The 27,604-nt window shown below is 40.6% G+C and overlaps 1 protein-coding gene and 1 long non-coding RNA gene across 3 annotated transcripts in view; both read right to left on the bottom strand.

Annotated features, from left to right (window-relative positions):
- Window positions 1-510: 510 nt before the first annotated feature.
- On the bottom strand, window positions 511-9,528 carry LOC144585947 (uncharacterized). The gene is made up of 2 exons (XR_013540586.1): window positions 9,430-9,528; window positions 511-669 (listed from the first exon to the last, which is right to left on the bottom strand). It is a non-coding gene; the product is annotated as an uncharacterized LOC144585947 (long non-coding RNA).
- A 12,221-nt stretch (window positions 9,529-21,749) lies between these two features.
- The window catches only part of AIG1 (androgen induced 1), a 118,791-nt gene continuing 112,936 nt past the window's right edge, over window positions 21,750-27,604 (bottom strand). The window contains exon 6 of one of the 2 annotated variants that reach the window (XM_020813466.3): window positions 21,750-26,689. In XM_020813466.3, coding sequence (XP_020669125.3) covers window positions 26,652-26,689 — 38 coding nt within the window. In that variant the 3' untranslated portion in view covers window positions 21,750-26,651. The remainder of the gene's footprint in view (window positions 26,690-27,604) is intronic. The other variant, XR_012085682.2, reaches the window with a different exon arrangement.

Consider the following 27,604-nt stretch of genomic DNA (forward strand, 5'->3'; position numbering starts at 1 on the left):
ACAACTCCTCTAATTTTACCTTGGCATGACTATTAATCCCAGATGGAAAAGGCAAAAGTGGCAGATTGACTTTATTACCTCTTCCAAATCCCCAATTTACACAGCAGTCATCACATTAATGCACACATTTAAATTTAGGTAATTGGTGTGCTCCAGGAAATCTACAACCAGGAGGACATTCGCACTCCTGGTAGTGAAGAGGGATGGGGCTTTCGTGTTCACATGAATGGCAGGAAACCACAGAAGAGGCTCCTACTTTCATTTTCATATTATTCTGCCCCTTTCTGAAAGAGTGCCTCTGAAACACAAATCTTTCATTTTAACGAGAGAGGTACTTGGAAATTTGATGTTTCTTCACGTTTCCCTCTTTCATTTAACATTATGTAAATCACCTGATTAGTTTTTCATCAAATGGCACTATGAGTCTTGTGACAGCAGTCAGCTGCCAATTTTGAATCTCTATAAGGGTCTGTAAACCAGTGAGGTCTGCTCTTTTGCTTCAACCATTACTTGTGGGATAGTTGTACGTGCTGAGTGCCTGTCTTGGTGCTAGTCATCTTTCATTTCTTCTCTCCTTGTGCCTCTGTCTTGGATCCTTTCCATTTTTCATTTTTTGAGGTGGCATTTTCTTCCATTTTCTTTGTTTCTGCTGCTGTCTGCTTGCTGCTGCTGGACTCAAGGGAAAAACAATCACATGATGATGGGAGAGAAAACAACCCATATTCAAGAGGGCATGGTTGGGGAGGATTTTCATTTTCATCTGTTAGCTGGCTTTTCTTAGTTTTGGGAGACAGCAATGTGAGTGTGATTTTATTTTGCTTTTTTATCCCCCCCGTCTGTATGGGGATTGCTTCCCCTGTTTTATTAATTTTTTTGAAATTGTAATTTGGCTGATTTGCTTGTATTATTTAGTCTAGTAAGTGTGCATATTTTGGTACAGTACATTTAGGGGGAGAATATTTTCTATTTCCTTCTGTGGAGGTGCTTTCTCTGTTTGATTGATTTTTTGCAAATTGCTGTTTGATTAATTTACTGCGCATTATTTATTCTGGTAAATGTGTTATGCACAGTGTATTAAAGGTTGGGGACTGAGTGAGTTGGGCTGTTAGTGGCAAGCAAACAAACAAGCGAGACAACAGGCCTGTTATGATCATGGATGATGATGGTGAAGAATGTTATAATATAAAGTCATGCTGTCTACATAGGTCTGACGATGATGATTTTTCTTTCTCATTTATACTGTTGCCTGCTGATTAAATGATGTTGTTCATGGTGAATGGAGTAATACAAACCAGTGCTTCAAAATGATGTTTGATTTTTCTTTCTTGTGTACAGTTGCCACTTTGAGAATACATTGATTCTCTGTTGCTGCACCCTGTTGTTTGGAATAAGTTGTACAGGTTTTTTAAGGGCTTTTGGATTACTGCCAGAGTGTTATAAAGAAGGAAAAGGGGGTGGGATGACGTGGGACAACCTGAAAGTTTAATGAAAAGACCAGTGAACAAAATACATGAAAACAAGAGACAACTCCCTGAAATAACTTGAAACAAACAAAATACAGTAAGTTTGTCATCTGCATATCCCTAATAATTTAAGGATACCTTTGCCAATGGCTATTCTAACTTCTCCATCTTAATTTTAAAAGTCTAGTAGAGAAATTACATAGCAAAGATCTGTGGCTAGATGAGAACAGTGGTGTGAGTGCCCACTTAGGGCTGGTGGGCAGAGGCTGAACCAAGACATCACATGAGCTATAACGAATGAAACTGAGTTTGCTACACCAAGTAACACAGATCCTTAAAGCAGGTATGGAGAACACATGGCGTCTACAGATGTTTTTCATCTAGAACTCCACTCCACCTTCAGCAATGACTGTGGTTGGCTAGGGCTGGTGGGAATTTCAGCTCAGCAAGATCTGGAATGACATCAGTCTTATCTGTTATGCACCTCACTATTTGAAAAAGGAATTTGGCAGCAGCAAAAACCAGCTGAGAACAAGGTGTTCCGCGCTCTCCTTCTCTTGGGGAAAATGGGTATCTGGACCAGCACACATCATTCTGTTGCTGGAAGAAAAAGCAGTGTAGCCTCGGCCACCCTTGTCCTCCAGGTATGTGCAAGTTTCCTTGGAAAGGGAGTTAGGTCCCAAAACTTTCAGTCCCAGAATAAAGCAGAGTTGATTCACAATTAAATCTATTAAGGAGGGTGACTATATTAGTTTGCTATATCAAAAATAAGAGGGCAAGTGAGAAAACATACAGCCCTGTGGCACCTTAAATACTAAGAAATTTTGTCTGGCATAAATATTTTTGCAATGCAGCTCACTTCAGTCTGATTCAAATAATTCATTACACTGCAAAGCTGCCATCCTATACACATTCATGAGGACGAGTCTGCAAAGGGATCATGATTGCTAGAAGAAAGAACTCTGGTTCCCACCAGAGTAGATTCATTGAATCAATGCAACATACATAAGTGTGGGTTTACTAAATTCCCATTGATTTAATGGCTCTGTTGTAGTTTGGGCTAAAAATTGGACCTAAGCCTTTATTCTCAGTCAGTATCTTCTTCCCTACTAATGTGAGCAGTGGATCAAACTAGGGATCACCATTTCTTTAGGGAGATAACAAAATTAATCTGTGCGTTGAGGGAAGCGTATTCCATCCTTCAGTTGGTGGAGCAAAATCTTTCTTTTCTGTCTTTTATCTCAAATGACATGCCAAATGCCCTTCCAGACACCAAATACTTAGGGTTTGTGAGAAATGATTTAATAGTAAAACAAAATTGCCTCTCATTTCAGCTGGGAATTGTCATTAGTCCCAACTGGTTGCAGAGCTCCTGTCCAGCTGTCCCATAAGTGATTCTGTTTCTGAGAGTCTGGTAGGCCTACATTCCGTTTTCATACTACTATGTGAAACGTGTGCCAAAGATTTATTTGTCCTTATCCTCACTTGTAAAGGAGATAGCTGTTGAGAGAACACAGTGGTAGAAGTAGGTTGAGGTGGGAGTGTTTGATTTATCAATGAGATTGATTAACAGCTGTGGTGTATTGGTCTTGTACTGGGATACTAATATAACCTTTTCAGTCATTTTCACGGATTTCCTATACAGTATTCTTAAGCTTGAGACGTCTGCATGATGTCACCCATTTATGTCTGTTTTGCCTGTCTTCTGGCAGTGCTACATTTTAATGAATGGACCGTCTTTTACATGCTGATGCTATGTGTGTTGACCATGCTGCTGCTTTTAAAACATTACAATGTCCTTTTGCTTTGTGTGTATGTGTGTGTGTGTTTAAAGCACTACTGTAAAATTATAAGCCATTCTGAAAGTCCTTTCATTGGCATTAGATGGGATGTAAAATGTTTAGCCTTGTAAATGGCATCAGCTGTATTATAGATAGTAGAAATCAAGCACTAGCTGGTATTCCACCATAAAGTTGAGTATGTTCCACTGTTGAAAATAAAGAGGTTTGACATTACTGGCTTAGATTTAGACTATGGCTTTATATGTACTGTTGAAATGTGTTTATTAACACTTTTTTTTCCAGAAGTTCTCCCTCTTCATGTTGTACAGTTTTGGTTCTAAAAGATACATGTGCAAAACCCTGAAAACATGTGTCCATTTGTTATGGGCACATGGTGAATATATAAGAGAGTGTATAAGCCTGTCTATTTTTCAGTCCAAAATCGCAAATCCCAACAGCTACAAAGAAGTACAAATTCTCCTGTGAAACTGCAGTGCTACTATTATTTAGCTTACCCCTATGCCAGAAAAGGTCTCCATCCTATGCAGAGATACTTGGGTGTAAGTTCTGTTGAACTCATCAGGAATTTCTCTAAGAACTACAGCAACAAAAAATAAGGCATCTTAAAGACCAGCACAGATATTTCTCTCTCTCTCTCCCTCTCTCTCTCAACTAGATCCCCATTTGTCAATCATATGAAGTGCTAGCTTGTGTTGGCAGAAGTAAATGTACACAGGATCGAGAGAGAGAGAGAGAGAGAGATTGTAAACCAAGGAGTCAGCTGGCAACGAAAGGCAATAGTTACAAGCTATGTGTCATTATCAGGGATGTGGTGGCGCTGCGGGCTAAACCGCAGAAGCCTGTGCTGCAGGGTCAGAAGACCAGCAGTCGTAAGATTGAATCCATGAAACGGAGTGAGCTCCCGTCGCTTGTCCCAGGTCCCGCCAACCTAGCGGTTCGAAAGCATGCAAATGCAAGTAGATAAATAGGGACCACCTCGGTGGGAAGGTAACAGCATTCCGTGTCTAAGTCGCACTAGCCATGTGACCACGGAAGATTGTCTTCGGACAAACGCTGGCTCTATGGCTTGGAAACGGGGATGAGCACTGCCCCCTAGAGTCGAACACGACTGGACAAAAATTGTCAAGGGGAACTATTACATTTACCTTTTATGTGTCATTATCACCAATTACTGCTGTTGGAAGATATCACTGTGTTTGTGTTGTATAGATACTAGTCACATTTTTACAATCTGGATTGTTCTGTACTTCCCTGCTCTTTGACTCAAAAGTTCTTGAACGTCTCTGTGTCTCCTTCTCTTTTTCCCCACCTGTGTGTCTCTGCTCCTGCAAAATGAAAATATAACTTCTGGCATCTGATAAAGTGGATTCTGGTCCATGAATGTTTTTAGAGCACAATAAATTTATTAATCTGTAAGACAATGTAAGAGTCTTTGGTTTTGCTGCAACAAATAAGGCTACCCTCTGCAAGTAATCATAGGCTTGCTCTGAAAGCAGTGCCTGATGACAAAAACAAGAATCTTAGGCTACAACTACACTGGCAAGGTGAATCAGAGCAATCTGACTTTTCTGCAGTTTGAATCACAGTGTTTCTTATTCATTTTAGCACTTGGTCATATAGAGACCCTGGATTGTTTCAGTGCCAGTGTCTATACTGGTCCCTCAATCCTATACGGTTCAATCCACAACAACAGCCTCCCTTTCTTTTGATACCAACCACCAGGCAATCCCCAGCTCTCCTTTCTTTCTTTCAACCTTTTTACCTTTGTGTGTGTGTGATCCAGTGCTAAACTAATGCATCAATGCACTAGTCCCAGTCATTTATGTTTTTTTTTTAAATTAAATATTTTGGGGGTGGGAACACTATAGAACACTAGGGAGACATATGGCTGGGGCTGGTGTTTGCACTGTGCCCAAACATCAAACCCAGCATAGTACGTACATCAACAGAATACCACCCAGAGTAATACCCAACCCCACATCCTTTTGTGGAACAAAACAATTGATCACATGTGGAAAACACTATTCAAATCATTCTGGCTTAAAAAAAAACTCCCAGCAGTGGGGGGCAGGGGGAAATTGAATCAGAAGCAAAAAGGGCCAGTATGATTCACATTGGCCTTTGTGGATTGGGACCAGTTTAAAAAATGAACCTCTGAATTGAACCATTGTACTTCCAGAGCAAGTCTTTAACAGAAAAGAGGCCCTGAATCAGCATGAGCATGCCAGGGGCATCCTGGGGCTGACTGTGTTCCCCACAACACCCTTACTTCTTATTTCTAAAAATGTTTTATTGGAAAATTACAATCATGCATGCGCTTTCTTTTAATACCATATGTCAGTGAGTAGCATGTTCTGGTTTTAGTAACTTAAGGGTTTCTTTTCCACTCCTTGGGAGTCATTGAGTCCACCCTTTTCTTCCTGTAGTTCCTTTGATAGTCCCTCCTAATCTTCTTCCATTTTCTGCATGCCTGAAGAAGACAGACTTGTGCAGGTATAGTTCCTAAATCCCTTCAACACATTTTAGACTCAGTGGGCAGCCAGGCGATCATGTACACATATTGTTCACTTGGTGTCTTTCAGCAACAAAGGTATCCTTCTTTGATAGTTAAAGCAAGTCACTGTTCTAAGGTACAGTGGACCCTCGACTTACAGACGGCTCGACTTACAGACTTTTTGAGTTAGATTTCTTTGGCCGCAAAATTTAGGTTCGACTTGCAGCTGGAGAATCAACCTACAGACCAGAAAAAAACCAAAATGGAACAAAAACGGAACAAAAACGGCCGGTTACAGGAGTAATTGGTTTTCAATGCATTGTAGGTCAATGGAGGCTCGACCTACAGACTTTTCGACCTGCAGCCACCGTTCCAATATGGATTAATTCCATAAGTAGAGGGTCCACTGTAAAGGCACGTTGCATTTTCTGTACAAAACCTCAGCACAACCTTTGAGTGATCATCACTCCCCTTATCCACAGAATGCTACATCTGGAGGCCATGAACCAGCTGAGCACAATACAAGAAGTTATATAGGTCCTCTTTCGTAGTGTAGTGAAGGAGGGAAGGTAGGAGAGCACCTGGCCTAAGCAGAACATGTTTTCTTCTGCTTCCCTGGAAATATTTCAGATGCCAAGAAGCTGAAACAGTTTCAGAGTTCATAAAATACTATCAGAAAGTCATCTTCACCCAGGAACTCAGGGATTTTATAGCTTTTCCTTATTCCTTCCTCTGCTATGGAATCTAATATTTTAAGGAATGGCAAACATTTTTAATTTGTTAAAAAAGTTGTGTGTGTGTGTGTGTGTGTGTGTGTGTGTGTGTGAGAGAGAGAGAGAGAGAGAGAGAGAGAGGGAGAAGGAGAGAGAGAATCTCAGACATAGAACATTGAGGAATGATATTAACTTGGTCACCAGATGATGTGCATAGGACAAGATCAGATTTCTGTAGTCTTAAACTGAGCTATTACACATCTTGGTACTTTCATAATGTTCACTGATTATTTCATATAATGATGGAAGAAAGTAATTCTATATGGGAGGAAAAGCTGGAAGACCATATGTGAGAGCATTTTGCTTTTAAACTTTATAATAAGATTTACTTCAAAATCAAGGAAAATACACAATGTTGAACTTGTTGGGTGTCATTATCCGTTGATGGCACTATCTTTGATTATGTGTTTTCTCTTTGTTCTCTGAAGGACAAAGTTCTTATCCTCTGATGATGCCAGCCACAGAGACTGGCGAAACATTAGGAAGAAAAACCTTCGGAACATGGCCAAACAGTGCCAAAAACCCACAACAACCAACTCGTGCATCATTTCAAAGTTGTTGAGAATGAAATTAAGAACAATTCTGAAAATGCAACTGACAGGTTGGGGCTTAGCAATGGATTACAGCTTTCATTTGTAAATGTTATTATAAAGCTGTCATTGCCTATAGTGCTTTATTTTATTTTATTTTATATTATTTTATTTTATTTTATTTTATAGTCTCTGTTTAAACTGGCTTTGCATGTTTTTTCTAAAGCATCAAGATGTACTTTGGAAAAGCCAGAAAACTTCTCAGAAAAATGAGTCAGTACAACTGTAATGAACATGGATGGTGGGGGCTGTTAGTGCCCATAATGTGCACTTCTGCTGTCTGGCTACAGCACATGGTGGGTGGGTGGGTTGGGTTGCTTCCCCCCCCCCAGTATATGTATTCCTACAACCAAAACAACAATCACCACAGCATTTAAAAAAAATTATATTCTCTCCTGGATTTGTGTGTGTTGCTTGTTAGAAGAACAGATTTAACACTGAGGGATTTGGGTGGCATGAGGAAGCTCATGCTACCCAAATTCTGCACAGTATAGAGCAAAACAAATGAAACAACTACAGTAGGTGGCTTAAAAAAAAGCCCAGAACACCAGGATTTTTTTACACTTTGTCTTTCTGGTGGTACCAATTTATGGGCTTGCAGTGTCTGGCCCACAAGATATCACATCTCATCAGTGTCCAGTGGGTACATACAGAGGAACACATGAGTCTTCGGGGAACAGTGCAGTTGACTAGGCCAGCCAGGAAGTACTCTTTAATCCAATCCGCCTTGCTCCGGGGGGGGGGGGGGAACCACAATCCTTTTCTCTTTTGTAAGATCATCACAACTATGCTTAGACTTTCACATATGAAAAGCAAAACATCACTTTTGCCCTCTTTTAAACAAAAATAAATAAATATCAAATTTTGATAACATGCAAATCATAAGATAGTAAAAGCACTAAAGAAGGTCATAAGCAACCTTTTCTTGTCTTCAGTTTCCCCCTGAAGGGGGAAAAACTGGATCCTGTGAAGAGACTGCATCTTTCTGTATTAGCTGCAATAAGGCAAAATATGATGATGTCTTTCCTCCTCCCTGACCAAGGGTGGGGGGAGTTAAATAAGCATTTTGTCTGGCTCAGATTGCCTTTCATGGGGGCTATCTGCACTCCAAAGGAAGCTTAGTGTGAGAGACCTTGCACACAAAAGGAAATAACAAATAATATTTGTTGAGGCATTTGGGTGGGTGGAGGAATCTCCCAGCTTCCTTTTTAGTGCATCTGCAAAAAATGTGTTCTGGGAGATGGAGACACAGAACTCCAATGAAAATAATCAGGCTGACGTCTTCCCCCAAAGCAAAACCCTCTCCCTCCCTTACCATCCAAAGTAATATTGTCTGAGGGAGAACAACTTTGGCTTGAGACCTTTAAAAATAACATCCCTGCAATGTAGAGTTACTAGGACATAGCAGCTGGAAACGAGGAGCTGCTTCATTCTTCACAAGAGCCAGATGTGGTCAAGCATCTGTATCAAACAGCAACATAAAGAAGATGCTGTATAGGAGGAGAGAGCAGTGTTCATTTCCTGTCCAAGTTCTTTTGTATCTGACACAATCTATTAGTTTAATAAACAAGATAAAAACAGACAATGACAAAACTGAGCCGACTGTTACTTGCCTAATTTGGTAAAGTCACCTCAAGTGCACTTTCAGAATCTCCATTACTAAACAAAACAAATGTGGTCACTGTACTTCCCTGTAGAGTTTGGTGGAATTATTGGGAATGACGGAGATGCGAGTCTTTCACTGCATGATGGAACCTGTCTGTCCTTAAGTAATCCTCATATAATTGGAACAGTCATCCAAGATGATCAGAATCTGGCCCAGTTCCTCCAAATCAAGGCATTTCCCATGCTAAAATATAGAGATACATTTTTCCTGTGTGAACTAGAAGCATTAGTGGACTATTTTTCAGTGGATTTAAATCTGTTGCTGCTTGCTTTCCAAGCTCCGCAAGTGCTAATAAAAAAGTAAAAACAATCCACATTAACTGTTGAAATTTGATTTGGTTGTAGGGATTCAGGTATACATTGTCATTGCACAGAGAGGTAATACAGTACAGTTTTGTTCCAGTTAACAAGGCAAATTGGGGGGAGGGGGGACACAAGACCTAAAACATGAAAGTCAGTTACTCTGACTACTTTATCTACCCAAAGTATTGTAAACCACCCCTCTTTTTAATTCATTAATAATGGGAGCAACAGAAAGGGTTATAGAGATGGGCCTGAATTAATTTAGAACCCTCTATCCAAATATCATTGAGTACATGGACTCTACGTATCTCCACCTCCTGGACTGGTAGATATACTCACCTTTTGTCGCAAGCCCCAGGGTCATTCATCGCCAGTGGTGCACCAATCTAGGCAGGAACTCGAGTGGTCATCCATTCATTGGATGGCAGGCAGCCATCCATTCATTGGCTGAGTGGGAGAGCCTCCATCCCACCTCCTTGATGAGTTAATGGCAGCCTGAGGAGCTGAGGACTAGACAGCCAAGCTCCTGGTTGGACTGGTGCGTCACCAGCAATAAAAGACCCTGATGGGATGTGTTGAAAGGTGAGTGGTTCTGCTGGTCTGGGGATGGGTGGGGAGAGAGTCCGCGTGGCAGATGTGCTGCTGCACGCTATTCAGACAGAAGGTTCTGAACTAATTTGGGCCCCTCTGGAAGGTATGCCCTGATTCTCTCCAATTCTTTTCCTCCAAGGACAAGTTCTTCAGGGAGGGGCCCTGACAAGCAGAGGTGTTTGGAGCATCACATATGCACACTGATTGGACCCTCAGCAGAGCAAGAACACAGGAGGCCATCTGGATATGCTTTGAGATCTCCCTGTGCTAGCTCAGCCTGCGGTGGTGACAGCCTGTCTTAAAAAGGAAGCCATAAGCTCCCCTATTTGAAAGGTCCCACAGGCAATATTTGAACAAACATTTCTATTCTCCTCTCAAGGACAGCACAGCACACACAGCTGCTCCTCTTGCCTCTGGTCTTTGGCTGCCATCTTTGCCTTGCAGTATAGTCCTCATCCGGATGGGGCCTCTTTCTGTTTCTCTGGCCGTTTATATAATGAGGGTAGACACTTGGGAAGTTTCTCCTTGCCTGAGGAGAGCTCTGTAGTCCCCACCAAACAAGACAGTCCAGTGACACTTCCAATACCTGAAGGCACATTGTTTTTGCAGACGCCTTCAACAGTAATCAACAACAGTGCTTTGCCTTTGCCATATCCTTTTCTACCACGTGCATTTTCATTTTACTTGTCACATGATGCCTTCTTGTAGCATAGTCTTCCCTGATCAGAAAAAAAACCGTGACTACAACAACTTCCTGAGGAATTCTTGGAACTGCAGTCAAATGCAACAAAAGCATGCCAAGCTGAGGATATCCAGTGTGGTTTACTGGATAGAGTGACCGAGCAGGACTCAGGAAAACTGGGTTTGAATCCCTGCTTGGCCATGGAAACTCAGTGTATGTGTGGAGTGAAACTGGAAAAACCACTCCTTAAATATCTCAATTACTGTACATTGAGGGATGATATAAGTTGGTTCCAATTTGACAGGACATAACACAAGAAGTTGAGGAAGGCTCCCATAGCTACTCCTGCATTTCTGACATCTGGCTTTGATTTTCATGCACCAAGGAGTCAATGGATAATCTATCCAAAGAACTGTGTTTCTTCTGCTTAAGGGCACAGTTTAAGCCTGAACAGAAATCACTCAAATTGCCAGTGGAACTGCACCCAAAGCATGTCAATGGAGGCAGAGCAAGCAGGGTTAGATCTCTTCTCTTAAATGCTTAACTTGAACATTGGCCCATTATGTCTCCAGGAATCTTAGCTACTACCATCATTTTAGAGAATTTTCCATGTGCTAGAAGACCGAAATTATAGTGCATGCATGCATAATATCTGATAAGTCAACATTAACACATAGACATGGGAAACAGAAGGCACACCCTAAAATGGTTCAGATTTTAGATACAGTGCATAACAGCTGACATCATAATAGTTTATGAGTTTGTTCTTTAGCAGAGGGATTTTTGCATTAGCTAGACAGCTGACAATAATGATGTATCTCACAGGATAACTTTATAGCAATGTAGTGTCAGTGCAGCTGATTTCCAGAAGCAGCCAGAAGTGAACATTGCATAAGGAGGTGATCTCAGTAGGGGATGTGTAGTCTGAGAGCTTCCCAAGACAAAGGGTTGCTTCTGTATCTAGAAGCAGAGCCCCTTAAGAGGAAATGGAAGTCTGTTCAACAATTTACATTTGGTAAATGAGCTTGTTTTTGTTTTATAATTGGGTGACTGGGACAGAAAACAGCTCTCTTTGCCTGTCTCATCTCTCAAGCACTGAAAGAGGTGCATCACCTGGATGGGATAACATTGGAAGAGGAAGACACACACTCTTGCCAGTCGCCAGTGGTGGATCTTGGTAGGTGAAAGTAAGGAGGACTGTAATGAAGCTCTATAGTCCATTTCCGAACTCTTCCCAATTTTAGCTAAATTATGAGCCATCCACAGCCATATAAAACTAGTAATGCAGTGCATGAAAAAGAGAGAGGGAGAGAGAGAGAGAGAAAGAGAGGGTGGGAGGGAGGCTCTAGTGAAATCTAAGGAACTGTAAGACAGGATGCTTCAGAATCCTGAGGGTGCACCAAATAGACTCAAAGGATGGCCGTCAATTTGGTCTTGGGAGTTCCTATCTTAAGCAGCAGATGTTGAGGGTCCTTGTGACAGGGCAGCTAATTATTCATTATTTATTTTGCTACGATATTTTATTGATGGGAAGGGGGAAGGCACTTGTGGGATTTTCTGCCTCAGATGCTAAAATAATTGGAAGCTGTTAGGTACAATAAACCTTGAGCTGGGGGGAGGGCACACACAGAAGACTGCTCTTCTGGAACCAGCCACAACCACCCACTGAAGTTCCTAGGATGCTTTCTGGAAACAGGAACTGACTCTATTTGTAGCAAGGATGATGGACTCATCCATTGCAGTTTAACCGTCAGAGGATGTGGTGGTAGGTTCCTTCTCTTCTACTCCCAAAATATTTTGTAAACTTTCTGAAGGAGAAACCATCTCCTGACCCTTTTAAAAATGTTATTTAGTTGTTGTTTTTAATGTTTGGGAGCCTCTGATTTAAAGCAGCCTTCTCATGGTTGGAAGGATTCACGATATCCATGGAAATTCAGACAACATGAAAATGGCAAAGAGCCACTCTTGCTTTCGCCTCCCTGGAAGTCAAAGGGATCTCAGCCAGACCCAAGAGAAGTCCCTGCAAACTTACCATACTTATACAGTATTCAATAGAAAGGCTGGCTGGGGGTGAACCAAGGACACATTTTTGTTTCAACTTTTGAGTTTCCCAGGGGTGTGTATGCATGTGTCAATTTAAGCCAGATTCTTGATGTTATGTTAATGCTGTTGTTTTGCGTGAATAATGTGCTTTTGGTGCCAAACCACATGCCCTGGAACTAATATCTCATAAAAATGTCTTCCAGCTTAAAGCTAATGGCAGTTATTCAGCAGACAGAGTGAGTCTTAAAGAGTTTCAGACGGCTGTTATTACCTCAGGGAAGGTAACAATTATATAACAAGAGTGAGGGGTACTAGTTGGTGTAGAACAACATTCCCTAACCAGCTGCCCTCACTATATACTAGACTAGAACATCCACCATCCACAGTCAGTATAGTCCATGGCTAGGGCAAGTGAGGATGATAGAAATTTTGGTCCAACATCTTTTGAAAAGATTGGGTCGGGGAAAGCTGGTTTAACAACCTTCAGAGCATTTTATTAGTTATTTCTTGAGTCATCTGAAATTCATTGGCCTTTCATACATCTTTTCACTGAACTGACATCCATAGATATGAAGATACAGTAAATAGCAAAGGTTTTGCCCCCATGGTGATAGTTCAGAAACAAACAGATTTTTGTCTTCATTTCCTGTACAATATAGAATGGTTTTATTAAATCTCCCTTTGCAGTTCAACTGTTGGCTTCAACCACACTCAAGTTCTTTCCTCTTGAAATTTCTTCCTGGTTTCCATGGCAACTGTTGATGATTTTTAGTTATTTGTATTATTCTGACAGGGTAGCATCTGAATATTTAAGTTTTCCATTAGACACATAATGGAAGATAAAATGATCGATATATATTCTATTTCAATATAGACTTTCCAAAAAATAAACCTCCAGATTATTCTTTCAACAGTGCATGTGTACAAGGCCATCTTGACCACAAGTCATGTGATCACCCATCGCTGATGGCAATGCTTCATTTTTGCTGCAGATGCCAAAACTTGGAACACTATTCTTTTTTTAACAAAAGGATTACTGTTATGTATTACAAATATTAAAACCTTAAAAGTAACTCCCATACATTACTTGTTACTTTTTGTTATTTTTCTTTTAAAAAAACTTTTCATAACAATTCCCACAAAAGTATTTTTGACCAAAGCAATGAATAACTGCAACTAGTGCATTTGACTGGTCATGTAGGAAAACTAATAACATGACCACAGTTATGGTCATTTCAATATGTTCAATAAGCTGTTGCCCCTTTATTACTCCCAAGGGCAGCACTTTACAAGGAACACTGTAACTTGTAATGCATAAGCTTTGCTGGGGTTGGGGGTGAATATTTTATTTGGGAGGAGCGGGGAAGAATCAGCTCACACCCTAAGCAGTCAGAGATCTGCCTTACTGCACTGAAGAAGAGTGCCACAATTATACAACCTTCAAATTATGTACAAACAAGAAAAGCACCCTGAAAAAAACAACAACAGAAGAATACTGTTGCAGCAGTAGATGGCATTTTTTCTAAACAACGTGAGCATTCGCACACTTGATGAGGATCCCTGAGTCAGTATAACACACCTAGACAGTAAGTACATTTAAGAGAGAGCTGAGCCCCATCAAAACGTCCTACTGGCAAGTGTCACCACATCTCCTCAGTCTACCAGACTGTGAAGAATTATCAGATCATTTTCAGGTATGGCTAGATTGGATCCCCTTTTTCCAGTCAGCACAGATTGTCTGTTTTCCAAGATGGTACATTTGCCCTTTAACATTTGCCTCTCATGGGGGTGGGAGAGAAAAAACTCTTAGTTCCCATGTAGGGGTCTTGCACACAGAAAAAAGAAAGGGGAGACAAGTGCAAGATCCTTGTGTTTGCCTGAGCTATTCTGAATTCATGGAATGACAGAATAATGGGAGTTGAAAGGAGCCCATATGGTCACTGAGTCCAACCTTCTGCTCAATGCCTTCCATCCTACAATCATTTTAGTCTTCGGAAGTTTAAGACTTGCTGACAAGACCTGCCTTCTACTTTTTCGCATCTCTTTTCAGGGTCCCGAGGATCACAATCAATTTTATTATCCAAAGTTTTCTCAAAGGCAGCGGTGCTTTTGCTGCTAGATACATGTGTAAATATGGCATGCGGTTTTTTGTTTGTTTCATTCAGTACATTATAGAAAGACAAATGCCTGTTTCCCACCGTGCTTTAGCAATAATCAGGCATGCCCATAAATATCACCAAGATTATTTAAGAATGTCAAGGCAACATGATCACACTGAATGTTATTACTTCTCAGATTCTGCAGATAGTACTACAATATCTGGATGCTGGATGTAAACAAAACAGCAGAGTTGTATCTGCAACAATATATGTTTCTTTACATGCTTAGGGACTGTTGAAATGAAGATACAGTGTCTCCGATTCTGCATGGGTTGTGCTAGTAGACGCTGGACACCACAAAGGATGTAATATTTATTTGTTTTCACTTATCTCAAATCCAGTCCTGCTAACACTGCGAGACAGTTTCTGGCATGCAAAGTAAGGGCCAATAAGCAACAAAGAGAGCTTAAGGTTGTGGAGCTCATCTAGCAAAATCTAAATTGTAATAAGGAGTCAAGACAGATTATGTGTTCAGTATATTTCAGAATTAGTGCTCCTTTAACAGACTGCAAGGAGAGCAAACCTATCCATTCTAAAGGAAATCAAGCGTGAGTGCTCACTGGAAGGACAGATCCTGAAGCTGAGGCTCCAGTACTTTGGCCATCTAATGAGAAGAAAAGACTCCCTGGAAAAGACCCTGATGTTGGGAAAGTGTGAAGGCAAGAGGAGAAGGGGATGACAGAGGACGAGATGGTTGGACAGTCATTGAAGCTACCAACATGAAATTGACCCAACTGCGGGAGGCAGTGGAAGATAGGACGGCCTGGCGTGCTCTGGTTCATGGGGTCACGAAGAGTCGGACACGACTAAACGACCAAACAACAACAACAGGCAGAAGACATTTGTCTATCAGAGGAAGTGATATTTTTTTACCTTGCATTTAGTGTGGTTTGTTTTGCGATTGGTCACAGGTAGATAAATACGGACTTACTAATGAGGTCTGATTTCTGACAGAAGAATTTCCAAGCTTTCTTTTGTATTACTACATGGGCAAATGTAGGTTTGGTTCCTCATGGAGAAGAAGCCAATGCAATGGAATTGCAGATAAATATTAAGTGGGAAAAGGGTGAATTACTTCTTCTCTCCAAAATGTTCCCTTCTAAAGCGGATTTCCTTTTTCAGAAAAATCACAGCATCAGTACTTTGTCATATGGATTTAGATGCCAACTAGGAACCCCACAAGGTGAAAAGCCAGTAACCTTCTACTCAGAACAGACCTCCTTACTGGACCAGTGAGTACAGGAGTGCTGCTTAAAGAGCTGCATGGAGTGAGGCAACTAACTGGATAAGGGTTGAGCATTGGTCTTCCCAGTCTTTAACCCTCTCTCTTGCAAAATGATTTTTTTTTGTTGACAAATGCTGTGGGGACAGAGTTCAGTGGAACTTACTTGCAGCCAACCATGCACAAGTGTTGCCACCAACATTGTTAGCTGGATCATGTCCTGAATAAATAATCTCTTTTGAACAGAACATGACTTGCCTTTTCATTAATTTAATATTCAGTGAAAGGAGCAATTGCCATAGCAACATTTTTTCTTCTGACACCCATAATGGAGCACATGCAGCTGAAAGTGCACCCCACTTAAGCTCAATGATCTGCACACTATAAACGCATGCAAGGAAAAATGATATAAGCAATGTATATGTTCTCATCTTGTCTTATCACTATATTACTTATAAAATAAAGGCACTTTCTTCTTTATTCAGACTGGTTCTGCTCCATTTCACTGAAACCTTGGCCATCGTTCATGCTACACCCAAATCTCCAACTACTGTATACATTCCTGACCATTAATTCCACACTGTGAAAATAAGTAAACGGAAAATTCACTTTATATTATTTTTTTACATATAATCATTGGAACTAAACACTGCAAGTAAAAATGCTTGATCTACTGCTTGCATAACAATAATTCTACTACATGGAGTCTTAAGGGCTCCCCCGTCCTTGAAAGGGAACATTTGGAACAGCTCAAGAGGCATGTGACTGCAATTTGCACACAAAGTATGCACTGCAAAAACACAAACATGTATTTTCCTCATGTGTACACACACATTTTATTGCTTTGGCTGACATTACATTATATTTAGAAAGTGGGAAGAAATCCTCAGATCTGGATTTGACAACACAACCTAGCCGAGTGCTCTGTTCAGGCTTCATGCCAATCCACAAAAAGAGCTTAAAACATAAAGATATTTTAGCCCTTACAGGGGGAACGGTTAATATGTCATTCCACATACATTAAGTGTTTCATTCAGACTACTGGCTTTTGTTGTTGCTGTTGAATAGAAGCTGATTATAAATAAGTTTTGGATTTTTGAAAAAGAGGAAATCACTCTGTTGTTGTTGGGTTCTTAGAGTATGGCTGAAATTTCACTTGTGATATGTAAAGAGAGAGCATGTTTCTCAGAAGGGAGACCGTCCTTTGGAATGCTGATAAACCATACTTCCAAAGTGCCTCTTTTAGGCTAGCATGTGACTGACATCTCTTTACAACTATAACTCTAAATAGACTACTGTATTCTTCTCTCCTTAAAGCGCAGTATGTTTGAAAAGGAAAACTTCAGGCTCTCAGCTGGAATCAGGTAGAAAATACTGACAAGCACTGGGAATGAGTGGAGTGGTGAAGCAGACAGGTAGGATGGGACCAATCCTGTAACAGATGGGTTGGCATGTTTAGCAAATGAGGGGGACATGGAGGCCTGCCTTTCACCCAGAGCAGGGACAGATTAACCAATGATTTAACTGGCTTGTACTTGCCCCATATTGGGCACATGATCATTTCCTTGTGGGAGATGTGGCACATGTATTTACAATAACTGCACCTTGTCTGCTTTTCATTGATCTGTGCTGCCCAATTTCATTATATCAGGCCATTCAAAGTCTGAATTTTTGGCTACACAGAGATTTCGATCTGGGGTCTGGATATTTCATTATAATGGGCATGTTTGAATAATGCACATTCCCTAAGTGTCAGGCTGTGAGGTGTACATTGTGTGATGTAGACTTTGTATTGGTAAATTTATCTACAAATCAAATGCATAACCTAACCCACCCTTGCCCAAGTTTCTCAGTGAGATCATTATCTTTATTTTTAGCTATGGTTCAAAAAAAGGGTCTGTAATAGGTTTTATAGACCATTTTATATATGTCGGTTCCTAAAACACACATGCCTTAGCTGTATCATGATTTGATTAATACAATATATTGTATGCAGGATTGCCTTTGAAAACCAGTAGTCTCTGAAAAATGAAATGTGGTACAGATTCAAAACAAGACTGCATTGTATTTAGATACATGCTTAATTTTAAAAATGTGCATGCCCCACCCTAAATATACAAAGGCATAGTTTGGTGACATGACCAAAGTCAGCATAGCCATCAGCTCTCAACATCAGCTGAGCAGGACTGCAACCTGAAAGAAAACACCTTCTAACCACTAGCTAATATTAATCTGACTTTAATTTGGCTCCAATTGAATAAGCCTGGTGGGTTGACTAAATTTTCACCCCAATTCCCAGATGCAGGACTGCCGGCTTTTTGTTTCCCAGACAAATAGAAGCTTGTAGTTTCAAAGGAAGGCCACATGGGAGGGCATGTGTACAATGCCTGGGCATCTTTGTTTGAAGAGCTAGCGTGCGATATCCAATCAACAGGTTCGTCAATTGTAACTTGAAAACCACACCTTCAATGCAGCCTGCATTTTTCCGTATTTATGTCTAAGAAATCCATGAATTTTGGGGACTTTAATGACAAGGCACTGGGCCAGGCGTGATGAAGCTAACAGATTCTATTAGTGTTCTTAGTGGTCTATAAAAACCATCTACTCCTGCATTTGTACTATGTAAGGAGCACGTGGATCTCTTCTATTTCAACAGCAGTAAAAGGAAGTTGGACAGCAGTTGATACTACGTGAAATTGTTGACAGCTGCTGTAAGTCCAAGTAGACAACAGTAAGCAAGATGGGCCTGTGGCTTGATTCAATAAACAGCTTCATTTATCCACATGAACATGTTTGCATTGTGAAATGTGTCTCCTTTTTAAAAGCTGTTGGATAATCTGATGCTAATCCAAACAGTACTAAGGATAAAAAAAGGATATGAAGCCCAAAGGTATGCACATGGATGGGGGAAGTGAAATGCTCACTCAGAAACTTTCAGTTTTTGGTAGGTGATCTGTGAAGAAAGTAGCTCCAGAGATTCCTTCCTGGAGATCCCTTCCACAGATGGGAGGCCCCTGGCAATAGCATCCACACGAAGAATGGAATGTCTGGCTTGGTCCAAACTGAGGACCTTGTATTGAGAAGTCAGAGGCGAGCTGTCTTGAATTAGGTGTTAATGACGTAGCCCAGTACTAATATCAGAGCCAACTTTTAAATATGTATCTCACTAACAATTCTACACTGGAAGTGGGTACTTTTAAACAATAGGCACAGAGAACCAAGTAAACCATACATATACTGTAGCTCAAATGCCCCTTCAGTATGGAAGTAACTTGTCATAATTAACATAGTTACTTATAACTAGTTACTTTGGGACAGGTTTGTTATTAGCTACTTTCAAAAGTAAGATAACGTGTGTCACAAAGTCAGTTTTTAACATAACTGCTTACATTTTCTTCTTTCAGTTTTGTATTTTCAGTGCTTTAGCCAATACAGGGAACTGCAGTTTTTCTGGCTGCTGGTAACGACAGACAACTTTTATGGGCCAAACAGCAAAGAAAAAAAAGTGTGCTGCTTATATACTGACCCATGGCGCTTCAAGCACTCGCTCGGCGGTTTACAAGTTAATTATGCAGGCTACACATAGCCCCACCCCCAGTGAGCTGGGTGCTCATTTTAGCAACCTCAGAAGGATGGAAGGCGGAGTCAACTTTTAGATTCATTCCCAGGTTGTGAGCACAGTTTTGGCTGCAGTACAGCAATTTAACCACTGCGCCACGAGGCTCAACAGTAACTATAACCCAACTGATAGAAACTAATATCTATGGCAAAAAGCTCCTTTTAAAAAAATAACTTCCAAGACCTACAAGAAGTTACATACTTTAGAGCTATTTTTGTTTGGAGCACATAAATTATCATTTTACTCTTGGAAGCAACTAGGTGACTTGCCAGAAGAAAAAGATTGGATGCTTTTTAATGTCAATATCTCAGGTCTTTCTCAGACACCTTCCGTTCTAAATGGTCTGAGCGATGATTCTGAACAAATTGGTGAATTCCCTGACCAAATCTCAGGTAAAGAGAAGGAAATAAGATAAGAAGCAGTACATATGGCCTTGGCCAGGTGGCAGCAGGAGAATGCAAGATGTGGACCAGAGGTGCAGGAAAATTCTTTGTTATACGTTGAACTCTTACTTTTCTCAGAATTGCTGAAACAGCTTGTATTGGAACAAGATGCAACAACCAATTTGATTGGAAAGGCATCATTATTAATAAAATGTGTAAGGTATATAAAAAAGATTCTTCCTCCAAGAAGAATATGTAGTCAAGTTGCAAGTTTCGGGGTTTTTCACATTAAACCTGGTATGCCAATACTCCATAGTGATGACTGGGTGTATTCCAATACAGAGGCTAAAGCCCACTCCTTTTTTTGAGAAATAACTGCAATGATAGGGCAAGATTGGAATTATAATAAATTTGAAACAGCAAGTCTGTGTTAGTGCTTTTTATTGTTTGGTGTTATGCTCCCTCCTTTCTATTGGTGGGATACCTTTGTGATCTGAAAGTACATTAGGAATATACACTATCTTGAGATAAACTTGTAAAGCAAACTAAATTGGGGGTATTTGTGCATTTTGGGGCAACTGCTGGGATAAGCAAAGGGTCCAGAGGCATTGAGAGGGTGGAGCTGCATCCTTTCATGGATCCTTCATATCCAATTCATGTTAAAACAGAAGAAACATGATGGGATTACAAATGGGAAAAGCAAAAGAGAAACTAAGGAAAATTATTGAATTGATGCTGAAAGAGGAAGCATGTGCTTTACCTTAGAAATTAACCTTCCTTGCTTTTCCTGCTGCAAAACAGGTTATTATATAATAAAAGACGCTTGTTTCTTCAGTCATCTGATGCTCTGTGTGTACTCTCACAGTCACAGCTCCAATGGTGCCAGTGAGGCACAGCATCACTAGTTTCGGATCTAGCAAAGAGGAGGAAGACAAAATGTGGGGGCAGAGAAAGGAAGGAAAGTGCAGAGATAAGATTTGAAGCTTTTTTCCACCTTTTTCAGCACAAATCAACTGTTTGTCTTTTTTTTTCCCTGTAGAAACCTATTTGCTGTGCTGAGAAAGGAAACAGGAGAAGATAAAATTTTAAATGGTGAGAAGAAGAATCGAGCTCCTTGTCTTGCCCTTTTAAGAAGGAATCAAAGATGACTCTACCCATGGTTGTTTTAAAGTCCTTTACTCACTTTCTTTTCTGTGGATGGCTGGGAAGCCTCTCTGCACACTAGTGAGATAAAATAAGAATGCCCAGCTCTGCAAACGGTTACTGCCTTGGCCAGACGCCTTTCTGTCCTGCCTGCACCTCTGAGCCCAATCAATCTTTGACGCCTGTTTCAGTTGCTCTATTTACTATGACTTGGTCTTGTCTTTCGAATTTCCCCATTTGCAAGAGTCCTTTTCCCAGAGATCTGGAAACACACAGACCTGGAGAAGGATTGGGCACAGGGTGCATCTGGCACCATTCTATATACTCTTATTCAGGTATGGCTGGGGAGACCAGTGCATATCCTTAAGATGCACTAAGGTGGAAGGTCAGAATAATAAAAGAGAGAGAGCTCACAGCGATGGTTGTTAACAACTGAAACGAAAGAGGTACAGGCCAACTCACTGAACATTGGATTTGCTGTCAATCTTCCTCTCCTGTTTTCATTTTTAAGGCACCAGACAAACAGTTATGCATAGATTGATCCATTCACCATATTATGCATTAAGAGAAAACAGCTATACATTTTCAGAGTGTGTAAAACTGCTCGCCAAGCAAGCAAGAATGATTTCTTGTTGATCTCACACACCACGTAAGGCTGTAGACAGCCTGATTCTCTTTCCAAAGCACGTTTCCAGCACCACTACAAACCTGACTCTGGAAAGGAAATGCATGCTTCTGACTGCATGCACTGAGGATATGTGTCCATCATTAATATGCAGTATCTGAACCCTAACAAAAGCATTAAGTCCACACTGTATTAAGCCTGCACTCTTTATTTATATGGGGCCCTTACAAAGTAGAAGTAGACAGATCCCTGCCTTGAAGAGCTTACAGTCTAAAATTTGGTATAAGGAAACAACAGAGGATACAGAAAAATAGGCTAGCAGACTAGGCTGGGAAGTCTCAGTCAATCATGAGGAACTATGAAAAAAGGAACAATGGGACTTACTTAAATAAATAATTATAAATATTTCTACTCCACATCCTGCCCATCAGGGACATTTGTTTGGTCACTTATTTTGAAGAAGGGAAAGGAACTTTAGACTGTATTTTCATAATGCGAAATAAACAATTTTAAGCTTGTGCTATGTCATAGGTGTCACAGTAGTTATGGAGAAAGGGTTTTTCCATAGGTTCATGTGATGGTTCTCGTCAAGAATAATGAAGCCCACAAACCAGTGTGAAGGGTGGAAATCCAATAAGCCAAGTAATACACAATATGAGCATAACTGTTGTGGAAACAACCAACAAAAATGAACATTACTTGAAGATATTCCTGGAATATTTGAAATGTATCAAAAGTCTCCTAGTTTTCTGCGGTGGCCTACTTTAGACTATAGATAACCTAGAGTTTAAGACAAATGCTTTGCCTAACAGTTCAGTGCCTAAACTGATCGGATAGGAAGCTCATAAACAAGATATCTTTGCACACATTTCTCTTCAACAGTCATGATCTCTGCCAATTATCCATAAATTAAAGGTACTCATATTGTAGTATTTTCACACACCTTTGGCATTTACCTGAAACAGTGCTACTGTTGTTGTGTACCCATAGGACAGAGGGTTCTCAGTAGAATAACAAAAATGAGGACCACAAGGCTGTAAGATCAGTTTTCCTACAATACACAAACAATTGTTAGCAGGAGAGGATAAATGGAGATGATGTAATAGAGGAACTATCCAACAAGGGAGTTTCTCATATGGTATCTGGTTAAACATCAGTGAAAACAATTGGATCAGAGGCAAAGAAGATATTTGGAAAATATGTTACTTCTTGATAGGAACAACTTTCTTATCGGTGTTATACTGACCTTAAAATGGAGGGGGGGGGGGGAGGGAGAGAGGACTTAACAGGAATCTACATATATGCAGAACCTTGGATATATTAGGTGTAATCAAGGTGGACAAAGCCACCCCATTTTGCTACCATACATGAAGAAGCAACTGCCCCCTGCTTCATAAAATTTCCAAAAAGCTCACTAGGCCATCATTTTCCTTCAGCATAAACAATGGGACAGCAGCTACTGCCTCACCAGAAGACCATAGGCTAGCTGAAGATGTGCAGGGACAAAGACTTCTCCGACATCTACTGCCTCTTTTCATCTGTCAACCTGAAGCAGCCATCTTATGTGGCCTAACAATATGGCTAGACCTACTGGTGCATGGAAACGGGAGAAGGTACCCTTCAAAGAAGTTTTAGCTATACAGCTAAGAGTTTTGTAAGAAACCCCCTGGCTCGTTAATAAAGTACCTCCTGTTCACTCTGCATGCACTAATATGGGCTGCTGCTTTAACTGGAACTACATCTCACTGGCTCCAAGAGAAAGGGTAGCTTCTTGATATGGGTAATGTATTGTAGATATATTCAGAACGTTCTTCTCGATTTGGCCACCATCTTAATTACTGAGATGTAGACTTTGTTCCTGCCAGCAGGTACCTTTCCCGAGCACAGATGCTCCTATTAGAAGAAGATGAGATGGGGATGCCTTTGGGGAATGTCTGCCTCATTTCCCATGCTTTCTCCCCAAATCTGCTCAGAAATGCTGGGGGAAACCCTGTGAACATTGTGGAAGAGGACCATGAAGACTCTTGTGGGGAGGAGAAATCGACAAATTCTTTCCCCTTTTTTGTCAGTGGGATTCCCGATAATAATCTTTTCATCAACTGAATTAATCCTTTAGTTTTCAGAAGGCGATATGCAGATACAGTCCAGTGTGTTCCAACCACATGCCTGACAAACAATTCCAATGCAGCCTCATTTTGAGATCAGTTGTGTCCATTTAAGATTTCCTCTTCACATTACTCCTGTGATGAAAAGGTAACATCAGACACTCTGGGCTACATGGGAGAAGTTCACACCGAACTATTGTGCATGCCAGCATCACCTTTCCTGGATCCTAAGGTGAAACTAGTCTGAAGCAGCTACATTCAGGACACTTTCTATGTGGCATAGGACTTTCTCATACTACCTTCATGGCCAAGGAAGCAGCTATATTGGTGTGCACTCACAAGACATGCTGGATATGATCAAAGGACTACGTAGTCTAGCATTCTGTTCTTAATTTCTAATGAGCAGAACATGGGTGCCACAGCAGCCTCTTGCTTGTGTTTTCCAGGAACTGGTTTAGAGAAACATGTTACTGCTTATACTGCAGCACAAAAGCAGATGAAGAAAGGCTGCTCAGGGAGGATGCTGAGTGTTAAAAAGTGGAACACTGCGCTTCTAACAGGAAGAATGTGGGCTGCTCTGCAACATTTCGGCATTCTCGTTTTTAAAAATTTGCCATTTGTGCTGTGAGCAGAGCAAAGTACAGACAAAGACCAGCATCCAGTGTTTAACGAATAAAAAGGTCAATGAGAAACACAGACCTAGTCTGCAGACATATGAGTCCCAACAGCAAAAAAATGAGTTATGCAAACCTTACCGCACAAAAGCACTCAAAAGACTCTTTAACAAAACTGTGGGCACTTATTTTTACCAACCTAAACTTCACATTGTTGACAATGGAGGCTTAATTTACATTGCAGCACTGAAGTGTTTGAAAATCTTGCATTAAACTTTGAACAACATCTATAAATATTTTCTGATACAGATTTGTGGCTGCATACAGAGCTTCCAGCCAATTTGGGCAAGGATTTTATTTAATTTTGAAATAGCCTTGAAGATGAAGGAATAGTCTCAGGGCAACCGTACATTAGCTACTGCAATGGTATAACCACCTGCTCAAGAGCAAACCTCACTCCAGCTAAATGGGAACTACACAGGAATCAGCTTGGATAGGGTTGTGGTATAGGTCTTTGTCTCACGGCTACTTTTATGCTCACAGAGTAGAAAAGACCTGGGAAGCAATTCTCCAGTACTTGACAGTCCCAGCCAAAGTATTTTCAAGTTGTATGGAACAAATATTTTAGTGCATTGTGACTTCTTAATTTTGGATTTTGTCCCAAATATGTACATATGCAAATGTGCATGAAATGGGGCATTGTATAGCTGTGAAGTTTTGCCTCCTAAATCGAGGCAGATCGCTTATAGCCGCTGACCAATGCTTGGAGACTGGAGTTCCCCCCTTAAAATAAAATAAATAAAATCATTTTCATACTCCCTCTGGACTTCAGAGGGTCTTATTTGCTCATTTTAAAAATTCTAACTTCCCACCATGTTGTGGGGGAAACAGAGTAGAAATGACCAATCCTAGTGTGATGGGTCATTTAAAAGCTATTTTTGGTCTTCCCTAGCCTCGGGTAGCTTAAACCGCCCCCCCCCCCCACTCCACAGTAACTGGAAGTAACTTTTCAGTTATTCCAGAATAGATATTCGGAAACTTAAAACACTCTCAGCAACTGTTTTTAAAAGGTCAATCAGAATTCCCACAGCCTTCACAGTAGATAAATGGACATCTTCATTAATTCTTCTCCAGGGGCAGGCTGGGGCTCTGGCAGACTATCCTACACCCGTCCCTTTCTTTTCTATATATATAAAAATGTATTTTATGACATCACATGTTCAAGATTACATGCTGCTTCAGTGGCGGTTCCCCTGTGGACATCGTTTTTTGTGTAGTTGGGCCATCTCTGATGGAAGAGTTCCTCTGATCTGATGCTCTCCGACTGCTAGCATTCCATTCAGAGTCCCTGTCCTTGCCTCCTGCATTTAATATGGACCATAATGCCCAGTTCCAAGTAAATGTTAAATAGCGGAACTCTTACTGCCTCTCATCATTTGCTTAAAACAGCGAAGGGACAGCTTATCTCATTATGAACCTGTCTGGATGTTAAGATCTTCACAAGTGGCCGTCTTGAGAGCAGCCCAAGCTACAGCCACATGGCAGAGGGCTTTGTCTTGCATTGCTTGCAGACTGTGGGATCCACTGCCTTCAGAGATGTCATGAGTTCCCATTCTCAGGATGGGTGTGAACACACATCTTTTAAGCATGGCTTACAAAATGGCTTAGCATTTCTTGCAGTTCAATCTGTTTTCTATTTGCTGTTTTTATTCTGTTTTATGATTTAAGCCTCCTGTAACAGAATGGGATGTGGAAATGTAACTCACATATTTAAGACCTTATTTTGGGAACCATGAAAAGTAAAATGATTAATTAATTTATTTTAATTTATTAAATTTATTAATTGATTAAAATAATTAATTAAAAGGGGTGAAGGGCAAAACTGGGATTGCAGTTATTGTTCTGAATGTCTAGGTATCTCCTGCAGACCAATTCTATCCCTGTCTAGGTGACCCTCCTTGTTTCCAATATCTACAGCTTGCAACCTGATGACTGAACACCAGCATATTCTTTGATTTGGTAATGGGCTGCCCCATCATTTCAAATTATTTCTCCACTGATCCAGTTTCCAAGGCCAAGGTAGAATAGATCTGCTTCATGCTTCCTCCTGTTGCTTGAAAGACATTTAACACTGATAAACAGATAACAGTGTGTGCTGAGAACCTTGTGGATATATTCATTATACGTAGTCTCATGGGTAGATATAGACATCAGGAAGGAGGAGCAGGTCACAAAATCAATATCCCCTTTTAGAGAAGAATAAAAGTATCCTTGATGCACTGTTCATGTAAATGGCTTCCTCTTGCAACCTCTCCTGATGCAGAGATGCCTCCCGTGTACCAGCGAAACTTCTTTTCCACTCCGTCATCTCTTGTTCAGTCCAATTTAGGTTTTTCTTTTCCTTCTTCCACACCTGAGCACAGACAGAAAACAACTGTAGCCAATAACCTTTATTTTTCTGCTTCATTTTTGGAGGAAACACTTTAGATTGTCTATACATCACATAAGCAAAAGCACAGAGAAAGAAGACTGGGAGGAAGGAAGCAGCATGTACAGACTGCCCATTTACCAGAACATCATATCACACTGCCTTCTTCCACATTCATATGTTTGGGGGAGTGGTGTGTGTACATGAGCATGCCAACAGTGAAAAATGAAACATTCAGCTCTTTTAGTTGATTGTTCCTGGGCAATGTTCTATTATTAGCTTCTGGCAAAAGTTTTATCCTTTTGCCTTTTTAGCTTAGTTGGTCTACATCTCCCTGCCATACACCGCAGAAATTTTCTGCAAGTGTTTTATGGGGAGGTTCCGATCGCTCTATCTCATCCCAAGGAAACATTTCTGATCTTTCAGTGGGACAGAGATGTGGGGATGGGCAGAAATGAGAGGGTGTTTTTGTTTTGTTTTTTTAAAGTGACTTTAAAGAAAACCTGATCATAAATTACATTATTTAAATAGGGAAAAACCTCTAAGTTCTGGTCATGGACACATATGAAAAATGTCCTCCTCTTTCCCCGGACAATGTAGCCGGTGGTGGTATTTTTATTGAAAGGCATAATAAGGAAACAATTGGGTTTGAACATTGCAAATAGTCTGAATACAATGGATTGGGTGTTGCTGACAAACCAAAAATAATTGGATAGTCAGTCAAAGGTTTAAGAAAACAAAACAATGGCATGGCTCCAGCGAGGCATATTGGCATTGGATTGAGCACTACTGCCAATTTCTGTTCCTCTGTGTCCTCTGGTGCTTGAGGAATTTTTTCCAGTGGTTTTAAACTGCCCTGTTTTGTTTGCCTTAATAAAAGAACATCTATCGTATTTTTCT

Source organism: Pogona vitticeps, chromosome 1 (genome assembly GCF_051106095.1).
Source record: "Pogona vitticeps strain Pit_001003342236 chromosome 1, PviZW2.1, whole genome shotgun sequence".
NCBI lineage: Eukaryota > Metazoa > Chordata > Lepidosauria > Squamata > Agamidae > Pogona > Pogona vitticeps.